The sequence below is a fragment of the Ahaetulla prasina genome, chromosome 3 (genome assembly GCF_028640845.1).
Source record: "Ahaetulla prasina isolate Xishuangbanna chromosome 3, ASM2864084v1, whole genome shotgun sequence".
NCBI classification, from domain to species: Eukaryota; Metazoa; Chordata; class Lepidosauria; order Squamata; family Colubridae; genus Ahaetulla; species Ahaetulla prasina.
In genome coordinates, this window is record NC_080541.1 from 179,761,167 (window position 1) to 179,775,226 (window position 14,060).

A 14,060-nucleotide genomic window follows, 5' to 3' on the forward strand; every position below is an offset into this window, starting at 1 on the left:
ATGCGCGCGCAGCCCTCCTGCCCGCCTTTCCTGCTTCCAGTCAACCACCCTGGATTAACCTTTCCGGCTCCCGCCGTGTCTTTGCTCTGCTGACCGCTCCGCACCCGGCTGTTCGGCACTGCCGAGCCTCTGTCCCCACCAGCCATCCCTCCAAAGCCCCGCCAGCCTTCGGGTCGCGTGGGAAAGCTCTCGGCAGCCTCCCGCTCCCAACCCCGCCGGAGAGAACTGGCAGCGGCACCGGACTCCTCCTTCAGAAGCAGGAGCTGCCCGCTTCGGCTTCCTCGCCAGCCCGGCCCGCTTCTTCCTTCCCGCGACGGCAGGAGGCCGCATGAGAAGCCAGCGCTGCAGGAACCGACCCGCCGGGATGGGCTGAGCGGCGGAGGGAGAGGAGCCTCGTTCGCCGGTGAGTGAGCGAGCGGTTGGCGCTGCCGCTTGGGGGACTGTTGGTGCAATGCAACACCGCGTGGCAGGCTGCAGGGCTTGGCCGACCACAGGCTGAGGAGGGGAGGAGCGGACATCAAAGCGGGAGCCGGGCTTGGCTTGTCCATGAGAGGCATCTTTTCCCCAGCGGGGCTGGAGGAAGCGGGCGACGAGGGTTTGCTCTTCGCCGTCCTCCGGATCGCGCTTGGCAGCAGGTGGATCCTGCCGGTCCTGCCCGGGGGATGAACACAGCGGATCCTCTGCCCCCTCGGCCTCGTTCCCGCCGTCTGCTTAGTGTTGTGGCAAACCCCGGACTTTGCCAGCGCCGGGAGGACCCTGTCCCAGTGCCCTCGCTGCTACCTTCATGGTTCCTGCCCCTCCATCTTCTCTTCTCCAGAAACGGGACCCTGACTCTTCCTCGCTGAGTCCTACAATGTGGTTTCAGGATGCTCCGGTGTCCCGTCGATGTCTTGCTCTGAGCTTTAAAGCATCTTGGCTGCTGGTGCTATTGAGTCTGGGCACTGGCTGGCAAGGGGGGTTGGCGCTGAATTGCCCCAAGAACTGTGTCTGTGCCAGCAACATCATCAGCTGCTCCAAAGCGGACCTGAAAGTCTTCCCTCATCACCTTCCTCATTATGCTGTTGTCCTGGACTTTAGCCACAATCAGCTGACCCACCTGCGAGCAGAGTGGACTCCTTTCCAGCTCTCTCATCTCCATTCCTTGTTCCTCAGCCACAATGGCCTTCACTTCATCTCCACCGAGGCCTTCAGCAACGTCCCCCACCTGAAATACTTGGACCTTTCCTCCAACGCCATTGATTCACTAGGAGAGAATATCTTCAGCAAATTGATTGAGCTGGAGGTGCTCCTCCTATTTAGCAACAAGATCTCCAAGATTGACCGCTCAGCTTTTGATGATATGGCCAACCTCCAGAAACTGTACCTTAGCCATAACGAGATCTCCCGCTTCCCCCTGGAGCTGGTAAAAAAAGGAGAGGCCAAACTTCCAGAATTGGCACTGCTGGACCTTTCTTCCAACAAGATCAAGAACCTGCATGTGAAGGAGGTCAATGGGCTCCCAGCATGGATGAAGAATGGCCTCTATGTTCACAGCAACCCTCTCAGCTGCCAATGTGAGCTTTACAATCTCTTCACCCACTGGCAGAAACGGCAACTAAGCTCAGCTATGGACTTTGAGGAAGAGCTCCAATGCTTGGATCAGACCAAGAATAAAAACATCACAATTTCCAGCCTGTATGATCCAGAGGGCATGAACTGCAGTGCCTTCAAGGAGCAAGCCCTAGAGTTCCACCGCGGGGACAAGGTAACCATCAATTGTGATACCAGGCAACGAGGAATGACAGTTAAGGAATGGGTGACACCCCGATATGAGCATATTCAACAGGAGGACGATAATAACACCATTACTCTGCTGCCAAATGGAAGCCTTCTGATAAGTAATATCAGTATAGAGGATATGGGTCTGTATACCTGTTATGCAGAAAACCAGGTATTCAATGAGACCCTTTATGTACAAGTCACAGTCCATAATTATACCCTTCATGGAGTCCCGGATATGCTCAACACAGCCTACACCACACTAGTGGGCTGTATCCTGAGTGTCATTCTTGTGCTCATCTATCTTTATCTGACTCCATGCCGTTGCTGGTGCCGCAGCAATGAGAAACAGGCTAACCAACAAGAGGACAGTATCAACTCTTCAGTGCTCAGCACCACTCCGAATCACAATGCTGAAGTGACTGGGGACAAGGAAGGATTAAATCGGAACACAGTGCCAAGCAGAGCCCAAGGCCAGAATGGCAAATGCAAACCCACCAACTCCCCTAAACATGCACCCAAAGGAGTCCAGAAGGTAGAGAGAAAATTGTCAGATCCAGATTCAGTCAGCTCAGTCTTCTCTGACACTCCCATTGTGGGACCCTCACCAAATGAAGGCGGGAGAGGAAGTAGTAGGGACAAGGCAGGGACTGAATTAGTTGGACTGCTGTGATCATTCAGGCTATGAAAGGAAAGAACAGGAACAGATCCACATCTTTACCATCAAGCCAGGCACTATTCTATAATCTGCCACAGTCTGTAACAGCATTCCTGTTTGGTCCCCTTCTTGTTGTGTCCATTGTTGAAAACCTGATGTCTCAACTTACTCTCCAGCAGTTTCTGAACCTTCTGGTTTTTTGTTTTATTTTTGGAATGTGATCTTTCGGTTCCCTTGCATTAGAAGTTTGCAAACATCCCACTGAGAAAAAAAGAGACAAAACATGAATAGTCGAGAGTACTAACTAGGTTTTTTGCATCCTGCTACTGCATTTTTATTCCCCCTTCTTTAAGGGATTTTGCTCCCAAATATCCATGCAAGTCTGAAATTCAGATGAGGTCTGTTCGCCTATTGCAGCCAGAATGTTATGTGTCATTTTATAATAGGGCCATAAGCCTTCAGAAGTCCCTTCCTCAGAGGGATAAAATAAGCTTAGAAATCATATTTTAGCTATCTCTCATGCAAATTAAATTAAATCATATTATCCACCATAGCTCCAGCTATAGTGATAGTCCCAAGTAGCCAAGACATTGTGAAAAACAAAATGCCTAAGTAGGGTTCTTTTTTTGTTAACTGTTGCTAAATCATTTTTTAAGCAGCAAATGAACATTTACACTATACCAGATTTCTCAGGACATAACTCAAAATATTTTCTAGAAAGCAAGCCTGTTTTGTGTGTTGTGCAAGTGAAAAAAGATGGGAAAAATAGATATATAACAGTGAAAGTTGATACGATGCTCTCTCTTCCTTTCTCCCATCAAGAGCTTAGTGAAAAGGAGTTAAATCCAAAGATTTTAGACTTCAGAGCATCAAACTGCAAGAAAGAACCAGCAGCCTTGGGAACTGGTAAGCTGGAATTCTGCACCCCTATCTTGCTTCCTCTAAAATGCAGCAACAACAAGAACACAACATGGCTGGATGCAATCTACTGCCTTTCCCTTTCAGCTCTGGCAGCTTAATAGTCAGATTCCAATTACAGATTATGGTCAAATTTTAGCACATCTTCACATCCTTTCAGAACTTCAGCAAGACCGGAGCCTATGGCAAGCTATATAGCTCCAGAACTATTTGATGCTTCATCATCTTCAACCAAGTTTTTCTCATGTTTATTTAGGAGATCAAGTATGTTCCAGATGTTTGGGGTAAAGGGAAATTTTATGAGCCATTCTATTTTAGCAGGAGCCATGCAACACAGCTTTGTAATCTGTAGATAGGATAAATTCTAGTTGGAGAGATTTTGCCGGAAGCTATGGACTTTGAACATCCTCCTAAAACAAACAGCATTGAGCCTGACACTTATCTAATTGTTTGATTATTTTAAAAAAATTATTCCTCCACATATTTAAATTGACTTTTACTCCCACAGGGGGGTATATAGAAACAACAAAGATATAAGAAGATTGTTTTCACAATATTATGATGCTTCAGTCCACATTATCTTTATGAGGTGAAATAATCCAAACTAAGGATGAATCTTGCTCCTAATACCCTTTCTCAGGTGTCCCGCCCCCCAAAAAAACCCTGAATGTTGCCTATCCTGGCCAGTTCAGAGTTCTCCCTTTACTATAGGTGGACTAGAGAAGCATATGGGGTCATAAGGAATTCATTAAAGGTATATTCCTTAACATACTGCAAAGCTTTTCATTTGCTCTGGATTCATAATACATTGCTAGTTACAAATTACTGGTTGCTTCTGGATAGAGAAGGACAGAAGAATAGAATAGGTGCATATGATACAATAAGCCATAGAGTGTTTTGCACAAAGCTATGAATGGCTCCAGTTACCGCTCTTAATGATCAAACAGCCATAGCAAGTGTGATCGTATCACCAAGGCTCTGCCATCAGTTTATATGAGAACTAATCTAAACTAATCCGTTGGAACTCAAAGTGATCCTTTAACCAGAGAAGCTAATCTCTCTCACCTTATCTAGTTAAAAATATCTCTTAAGTCACAGTTAGCTCCTAGTGATACCATGGATGTGTCCATTCATTCTTTTTGCAACAGTATATAAAAACAGTATGGTTTCCATTCCTTTTGCTGCAATTTTTTTAAAAACTTCCCATCTAACTTAAAGCTTTAGGAGTTCCTAGTAATCTCCCATCCAAGCACTAACTAGGTCCAGTTGTGTTTTCAAGATAAATCAAGGTTCACTAAGTGCTGACATCTTCTATAAACTTTCACCAATTAGTTCTGGAACTGTCTAATTTGTCTTTCTTAGTATATTAGGAGGAATGAAACTTCAAAATAGATTGGCCATTCAGAAAAGCATATCTGCAAACTCACAAAAGAGTTGGATTAGGAAAGGGTGATTTTTAAAAAAAAATAGAGCACATGAATGAAAATAATTACATGGGTGATAGTGAGCACAGAGAGAATTTAGCAATAAACTAGAAACGACCAATTTTTGTAAATCTGTTCGTGTGGAATTTTGGGCAGTTTTCATGTTCAGGACTTCCTCTCCTCTGGACCTTGCAGTAGGCTAATTTCCTAGAACATTAGAAGTTACTTAAAAGTAAGATAAGAATACAATAAAGACTAGTGCTTTGGAAGGAAGGAAGGAAGAACTACCTTGCATTAGAATGTTATAGGTTGCATTTTTTTTCATGTTATGACTTAATTTAATTTGTTGTAATACATCTCATTCAGAAGGAATTCAGGCGGAGAACTTCCTGGGTACCTGATTGTCATATATATGGAGAAAGTTTTATAGCCTGAATGCCATAGATATAAGTTAAGATAAAATTAAACTACAGAAATATATAGTACAGGAGCACAGCTTAATCTCAGTGTAATAACCCTTGCACAAATATTTACATTGGATGCATCAATACCAATTCTATCACATTCAGAATATGTGTTATCCTATTTGATGGAAGCTACCTGTCTGAAATTAGGCCGACTTAGCTATTATGTATTCTCTATTTTGCCTGGCCTCTGGGAGTTTTTTAAAATCACAAGACAAAGATTTTCCCTGCCCTGGTATCTCAGCTCCATAAACTAGAAATACCAGGGATTGAACTAGGGGCCTTATGTTCCTAAACAGCAGTTCAGCCTCCAATTCCGGTTGAATATTACTGAATTAAGACACAATGAAAGCTTGGACTAAAGTGAGAATGTAAACAGCCTACAGATGTTTCATGATGCATATGTGTGCAAGTATGAATTAGCATGTGTGGGTGTCCACACTTTTAATCCCAACTCTAGCTTTCAATATTTGCTAGATAAACTTAGAATTTAGGCAGGAATGTCATTTCTAACTATTTTTTAGGAGAATATACATAGGGTTTTCTTGCATGAAAATTTTGATTTAACAAAATTAAAATAGCCATATACACCCTTACTAGTGTTGGAGATCACCCTCTTCATGTCTTCCCGGTAAACTCGATCCACCAAAGAGATCACTAAAACTACTTTAAGAAACAAAACATTCCTTTACTCTTTAAGATGAGCATGATCCTCCCAGTGGTAAATTTTATCCCGCACAGAGAAAGTCATCGGGCAGAAAGTTTTAGACACCAACATATATAATGAGGAAAGTGTTTAAGTAAAATGACCAGTAGAACAGCATGTGATCTTAAAAAAATAGAACTCATTACTGTTCTCTCCTAGAGCCTCTTGGCTCAAGCATCACTTGTTATCTCTAGCAGTAAATAAGCAAAAGGAAGTAGGTCATTTTTCCACCACATAACCTTGGTTATGAAATCAGTAAATAGAAAACAATACTTCCTCCTATCTCCTATGTGATTAATCTTGTTCTGATGTTGATTCCTGTACCGTTAACTCTAACCTGGAGGTAATACTTAGTAATCCCTACCTAGTATTTGTAATCGTAATGTATCAAGGATACTGACTCCAGATAAAATTAGTTCTACATTATTTAAAATTTCTCACACTAACCAGAAAATAATTTGGAACCAAAAAGTGGAAACAGCTTTCCTCTTATTATGTCCAACTCCTATTTTCCCTGCTTGGTTAAGACAGTGAACATAGCTGATTTAGAAGAGAAAGCTGGCCCATGGATGGATAAAGCACCACACTGATAATTACTAAGTAGCTTTTTATAGTATTCTGCCTGTATAGGTAGGAAAAGAAATCACCTACAAGATTTTCCTGTGTAAACTATTGGGCTAAAGGAAGGATCCACCCACATTTCAAGTAGTGTCAGAACTTTTTGTCTCACCAACTCTCCTGCTTGTGCCTGTTGTCTGTACAGTCTAAATGCAATTTGTCTATATTACAGTGGCAGAAAAGGATACTCCCATTCAGCACTTTGTTTGGTACCCAAAGGACCGTATATATTTATTGGAATTACAGAGCTGTTATGGCTGAGGGCATCAGGGGTTACTTTTTAATAGCAGTAAACGTTTGGTGCTAACTGCAAAGATCCATTTCTCTCTTGACTGGACTTTCTAGTCTGCTGAAGAAGAGAGTAGCTAGATTTGTACATCACGCTAAGCCAGTAATGTAGTTGCCCTTGTTTTGGTTTAGCATATTGTATAAATCCAGCCACTGCTTTATAAACCATGGGTTTTGGCTCAGAAAGCCAACCACTATGGTTTATTTAGTAAGTGATGGTTAAACAAACCAAGATGTGTAGCATGATCTGTGAACTTACGTTAGCACATTATCTCCAGTTCCATAATCTGTCATATGCTCCTACAAGCAAGCAGAAAATAAACAGTCTTTACCCACTTAGTTTGACCTTCTTGCTTGCTCAATAGTGGCTACTGTCTTTAAGAGTCTGCTAAATCATAGCAATGTTAAGCCTTTCCAGATTTATGTTATTTATACCTGCACGTCGAAAATCTTTGTTTTATTTGCTACTTTCATTTGTGCCATCAGAAAACAATATTCCATAAAAATTGAAGAATGAACGTCAAAGATAAATGTCTTTTTCTGAGGACAGTTGTGCGTACAATCTGCTCTGAATTGTTGATGAGGCCAAAGCAGGGATAACAAGTCAATTGATCTAACAGGCTGCACAGAACTACTTAATTTTCATTTTAAAAGAAAACCAGTGGATGAACTTTCCATTGTTGACACTTAAGTCAAGACTTTTGCCTCTCAAACGTTGAAGAGAGCTGCAAGCATGATTTAGCAAAATGAACGGTGTGTCTGGGGCTCAGAATTTGACAGCAAACCATTCCAAATGCAAATTTCTTAAAAATTGCACATCCTAAAACAAGTCTTAAGGCAGGGATTCCCAATCTTGCCAAATTTAAGACATGTGGACTTCAACTTCCAGAATTTCCCAGCCAGCCATGCTGACTGGAGAATTCTGGGATTTGAAGTCCACACTTCTTAAAGTTGCTAATTTTGGGAAACCCTGATTTAAGAGAAAGTGCAGATTAAATTTGTGCCAGGTCTGAGAAAGGGATATTGCCTCTGCTGAACAATAGAACGACATCACAGATAGCTCAACAAAGCAAAATTACTAGTTTGCTTATAGTCCAGCATGGTCTTATCTCCTATTTTGTGACTGGCAGATCAAGCAAAAGTGTTCTAAATTTGCTGAAATGCTTACCTATGTCAGGCAACAACAAAAATCCCTTAAATAAATTGGATTGAATTTCTCTCTTAGGTAGTTTATACTTTCTAATATAGAAATATGTGAAAATAAATCTTATTTTGCTAATAGGCACCCTGGGATCTTCTGCATTTTCATGTCCAAAATGGTTAGTTACAAACTGAATATATTCAGTATTATCAAAATAAGGGATGTAAGGCTTGGTCACATTTTCAGAGACATTTCACTAGACACCAGTTTATAATGTAGCTTGTAATTGCAACCTATAATGTTTGGTGATTTTTTAAAAAACAGCCTATTAAAAAGATTGCAGGTTTGATTTGGTAATTTCCTAAATTGGTGATAAAATTATGTAAAACAGTCAAAATTCACCATCTATTAGAACTAAAATGAAGTTTACTACAGTAGATATATACTTGGATACAATGGATTTACATCTCATGCAACAATACCAGGTGGATTACAATACTTAGTTTGGGTTTAGAATGTTGTATGAATCTTGTTATGTTCCACATGTGGAGCAAACCTAGCTTTGTGTGACAAAACATCATTTATAGTTGTTAAAGCAAACAGACTTACTTTCAATAGCAGTTTACTTCTCCCTCCTCTCTCCAGTGTTCCCCTTTAGAGTATTCATTGACTTTTCTTCTTGTCTTAGGTAGCCATTCACTGTACCAAACTGTACACAAACATTGGAAGGTAATAGGTAGGCTTAAAGAAACAATGGTATGGGCTAAATAAAACATGGCAATTTGGGCTTAGATGTACATAAAATAGAACTGTAAAACAATTTATTTCATATAGAGCATATGATCCTGTAAGAGCAAAAATGCTCATGCAGTGAACTGAACCTTCCCAGACCAAAAGCACTGTATACCCAAGAGATAGCTGCCTTTATTCATTCATTCATGAAAGAAGATGTTACGGAAGAATCATTGTGCCCATTTGTGCTTTGCACTGATAAGGAAGGAACAAAGACTAAGGAAGTCTACGTGGCCAAAGCATTCTCTTGGCCACTAAGCGAACAGCAACAATAGACCTCAAGAGACAATATTGAATAATGTGCTCATATGCTGCATTCACATCATAGGCTAAAGAGTCAGCACATGGGGAGAAGAAGGTAAAACAGTACCTTCTAGCGCAGAAAGTAGTGCAGAACATGCACTATTTTTTAACAAAAAACTAAGTTAGGAATTTCCTTGAGAGTTTCCTCTGAATTTTAGTGCTTCCCAAACTAACACACCAAAGCACGCGCACGTGAGCGTGAATGCACGTGTGTGTGTGCCTGAACCTCCAAAATGTGATGCAAGCAACCCCCGTGCGTGCGCCCTGCCTCTGTGCATGCACATGTGTTCCCCACACATGCACGTGAATTCCCATGGATTTGGTCCCCCCGTGTATGTGCCTCGCACCCTGTTTTGGCTTCCGGGTTGGTGCAGAAGGCCTTCCAGGCCCAAAACGGGGCGGGGGGGGGCACACAAACCCTCAAAATGCAATGCGAGTCTACATGAGCACACGCATCCCCCACATGTGCCCCACGTATGCATGGCAGAGGCCCGAAGACCAGCTGGCTGGTGGGAGGTGTGCATGCATGCACAGTGGAGCTGGGCTGGGGTGAAGGCTGGCGTGCCCTTAGAGAGAGCTCTGCGTGCCACCTGTGGCACGCATGCCATAGATTTGCCATCATGGGTTTAGGAGGTGACTAATGATTATATGCCACTTAAAGTCTACCCTTAGCAACCAAGTAGATAGATATTTCTCCAGGATGGCCTGTCTCCAACCTGGTCTTTCAGTGGTGCACCAATTGCTGCTGTACTTGAATCCATCCTTGCCCGCTGGTAATCCTTTTCTTCTCTTCCACCTTTCTAAGCATTGTAGACTTTTCATGAGAGCAAACTCTTTGCACAATATATCCATAGTATGAACTTTTAAGATTACTTATTTCTGGTTTAAGTGAGAACTCTGGGTTGATTGTTCTAGAATTTGCTGGTTTTCTTTGCTATCTGGGGATCTCAGTTGTCTTCTCCAATACCACAATTCAAAAACATTAATACCGACTATATCCTGCTTCTTGAAAGTCCAACTTTGGCTTCTGTATAGTGTCACATGGAAAACCGTTGCCTAAGTGATTCTAGTCTTTGTAGATCAAGACACATTGTGGCATCTGAATGTCTTTTCCAAAGCCATCCGCGCTACTCTTACCAACCGCTACTCTAGGGCAAATTTCTTTGTGGGTTTCTTTACTTCTGAGAGTAATCCCAAAAAGTAGAATTGATTTTTTAAAAGCCTCAATTGAAGTATTTTTTAAAAGTATTGCAAGTTGGCCAGTAATGTGATTCCATTAAATTCCATTAAATTCTCAACAATTGAAGATACTTTGTATGCAGCATCATACTTTGTACTTGCCTTATTCAGATTGATTCCACCCCCCCAACCCCCAAATCCCTAAAAGACAAAAATGCCTCTATGTTGGGCGGGGGGGGGGGAGGGGGGGAGGCAGAAGCTCTTTCTCCCCTCTTATTACTCAGAGGTTGACAATAGTAGCTTCCAGCCAGCAAAAGCATTCCAAAGGTCAGACCGACTGTCTTACTGAGTCCACTAGGGAAATCCTCTCAGCACAGATGCAGGCATTAAAAAAAAAAGCTTTAGAGCCATCTCTAAATGAATGGAATAACATATTTCAATTAACACATTAAAAACTCATTTATCCATTCTGCCTGAAGGCTGAATAGTAAAGTCTCGCAAAGATTAATACCCAAACCTTTTACCTCAACAATAAAATAAGAGCTTGCCTTTGGAGAGTACACATCAGGATCATGTTGCTTCTAAAAACCTGCTAGAGAAAATGGCTAACAGTAGGTTTATAATCTTGTAATTCAGAGAGATCCAGCTCAGTTGTCACAAAGCTATTACATTAGCAATAATCCTTTCCATTAGTGATAATTTTTTAATCCCATCAGTGGCTTTTGAATAATATGGACAGTCTTAACACCTCCAAGGTCAGACTAATCCCTAAAATACTAAAATGTGTGTGTGGGGGGGATTATTTAGGCAAAACGGAAGAGATCTGCATCAGTACATCTTTTAGTTTTAACTTTGGTTGTTATTCCTCCAGAATACAAATACTGTATAGGTTATCCAGAATACAAGTATAGGTTGAGTTCACACTAGTGTTGGGTGAACAAAGCATAATTCTTTGTTCATATGGCACATGCCCAAATAAATTAACTGTATCATGGGTTAATTACAATGGCTAGTTCCCACAACTAATAATTCTAAGCTACCCACCACATTTTAGCCCATATTGTATGAATCCAGCCTATGCTATGTACTACATATACCCTATTTCTCCATACAGTTTCAGGGAAGCAGCACAAATGCAGGATTAGATTTCTTTGAAAGGAGCCCATTGGAGCATTACTGGCATTTATTATACTATACTATACATTATACTATTTGCATTTATTTACAGGTATATAGGTTGAATGTAAAAGGAGAAACAACTTTTAACCATTGGGCAGATCACCAATATCCAATGCCTCCAGAAGGACATTGTCTTTCCAATCCACACCCAAGGAATGTGTCAGCCTGAGATGGTTGCAGCCTATCTATGTGCCCATGGTACCATGACATTTCCTTCCATTCTGGAAAGCCAAACCGAGTATGTCTGCAAACCAAATGAACCAAAACCCAGTGGCAATGCTTTTGCAGTGATTCCTTTGACAATCTGGGGTGGGGTAACATTCAGTTCGGAGGAACTCCTGTTTCACCTAGGTTCTGTTTCTGGGATCTCCTTACTTCCAGGAAATCAAAGTGTGTGACATTTTAGCCTCTTCCCTCCATCCTTTCTATTCATTATAGCTTATGCAATTAAAAAAAAATAGTAATTTAGGAATCGCAGATATCTGCTGTTTTTATTGTAAAAGACTATTATAGATAATCCATGAGAAATAATATCCTTTGTTTTCTCATTATATTGCCCGATAAAAAGTTCTGGAGAACTCAAAAGCTCAAAAGGTCTTTTTGTGCATTTCTCGTGATCCTAATAAAAGGATTCAACATCATCCAAATATGATGTTGAATTTAGTTAACATCTCACTCAGAATCACAAAAACTACACATCACAAGCAAAAGTCTTCCTGGTAACATATTGCAGAGATAAACTGAGTTGATATATCGTAATAAAATAAGGCAAATGAATTTATCTCTTCCAGTCTGGGCAAAATGAGTTAACTCACATATGGTGGATATGTTGCTTTTCGTACTGCTTCAGAGCTTGACACTAATTCTGTCTCCCCTTGGGTGGCACTAGTGCTCCAAAATCCCCACCTATAGCAATGTGGCTGTTGATCAGCTGGCCAAAAATGCTGAACAAGAAGTTCCTGTATGGTCTGTCAACCAAAACAACAACAGCAAAACCTTAACTCCACTGAATTCTTTCAAATGAAACACATCAAGATGCAGATGATTAGAAAAACAAGTTCAAATAGAACTGCTTAGCATTTTCATCACATTTGTTCCCAAAGGAGCAGTAAGAAACAGTTACTTTGAAAGATTGCACGTGGGGAATCTAGAAAAATGCCACTTTTAACAAGCAAAAACAAGTGAGATTTTACAAGCATTTATCTGAAATTTATAATTACACATTTCACTCCTTTTTTTTTGAGTAAACTGCCTTGAAGAATCTTTGTCTTAAAAATATCATCACGATCAGCTTTATGCCAGAAAATTATTTTTTTAGTAATCCATAGAATTCCACTTCTATCATTTTAGTAATGCTTTTTTGGGGGAAACCAACTTTTTGCCTTTGGTTTTTATTGTCAAATATCCAAGCAAAGTACTGCAATGGAAAAGAGCCAATTAATTTTTTCTCTTCAAAGAATATATAGAGACACTGATGAAGTACATATTAGACCCAGTTGGTCTTCGGAGCTCTCCTGCACATGCATATGTGTTTGTGCATACGCACAAGAGTACTAGTGCACAGCACATGCATGCGCAGATGGCGTTTGTGCGCAAGTGCTGCATGCATGAAAACCACATGCATGCCCATCTGATGTGTTAGCATGGATGGCACGTGCACGCACAAAGCGCACAAAGCATGTACCTATTTGGCACTTGGTGAGGAAAAGGTTCACCACCACTGTACTAAAGGAACAATTGGCCAGAGGTCAAACTAATCCTAGGCACGAGTGGGACCTGAACACAGGTATTCCAAAGGTGTGGTGATTGTTTCTCGGAAATGCGATCCTGTGTTTGGTCCCTCTGAAAGGTGTGAGCCAAACATTGGAAAGCAGCACCAGGAAAAAAAAAGCCACTTCTTGAAGCTTTATGCAAGATAGAATAATGTAACATTGCAAAAAGAAGAACGATCCGATTGGGACAGAAGGCAAATCGAAAGGTCCCATCAGGAAACAGGTCTGCAGCTCTCTTTGGAAGCAGGGCAAAGCGGCCCGCAGAGCGAGTGCTGCTTTGCTCTCTGCCCCTCCTCCCACTTCTTTCCATCTGTGAAGGAATGAAAGCAAAACAAGACTTCTTTGCCATGAAGAAGAAGAAAAAACACACACACACAAATTCCTGCAAGGGCTATTCAGGAGTCTCCCAGGCTGATGAAAGGCAGCCAGCTCAGACAAGCTGGAGTGAAAGATCAGAATCACGGAGGCCTCCCAGTCTCACAGCTTTAATACAAAGCTAAACGGCTGAAAGGAAGCTAATGGGCAAGCCCCACTCGTTGATGGGAAAGGCCCTTTTTACTGCCATTGTCTAGCCATCTGTCACTGCATCCACTCCGGATAACTTGCCAGCCGGCTCAGTTGAATTCCCAGCTGACATCTCACTATGCAAAGGCAGCTGCAAGGCAGTCCGATTCCATGGATACTGAGAGAGGGGAAAATAGCAGCTTGTTCATTGTTTGGGAAGAGGGGTGGTGATGGGGATGCAGAGGGAGAGACTGGGTTTCTGGGTGCTTGCGAAAGACAGTTGTGTAATAAGCCTTACGGCTGCAGCCTTAAAACATACAAATCCAGGAATAAGAGCTACTGAATTCAACTGGAGC

General features: G+C 41.6%; 1 protein-coding gene across 3 annotated transcripts; it reads left to right on the top strand.

Annotated features, from left to right (window-relative positions):
• Positions 1-697: 697 nt before the first annotated feature.
• AMIGO1 (adhesion molecule with Ig like domain 1) lies at positions 698-14,059 on the top strand. Of its 3 annotated transcripts, XR_009154217.1 has the most exons (3): positions 698-2,293; positions 3,239-3,322; positions 11,478-14,059. XR_009154217.1 is itself a non-coding variant. In XM_058175623.1 (2 exons), exons 1-2 carry the CDS (start codon positions 785-787, stop codon positions 3,257-3,259), a joined length of 1,530 nt encoding a protein of 509 aa, XP_058031606.1. In that variant the 5' UTR covers positions 698-784; the 3' UTR covers positions 3,260-10,388. The 3 variants fall into 3 exon arrangements, 2 of the variants coding, with proteins under 2 accessions (XP_058031606.1, XP_058031605.1); XM_058175623.1 differs by lacking the exon at positions 11,478-14,059 and having other exon boundaries at positions 3,239-10,388; XM_058175622.1 differs by lacking the exon at positions 11,478-14,059 and having other exon boundaries at positions 698-10,387.
• The last annotated feature ends 1 nt before the right edge of the window (position 14,060 follows it).

Coding starts and splice junctions, on each gene's coding strand:
- AMIGO1 (XM_058175622.1), top strand. CDS start 785: ATGGTTCCTGCCCCTCCATCTTCTCTTCTCCAGAAACGGGACCCTGAC.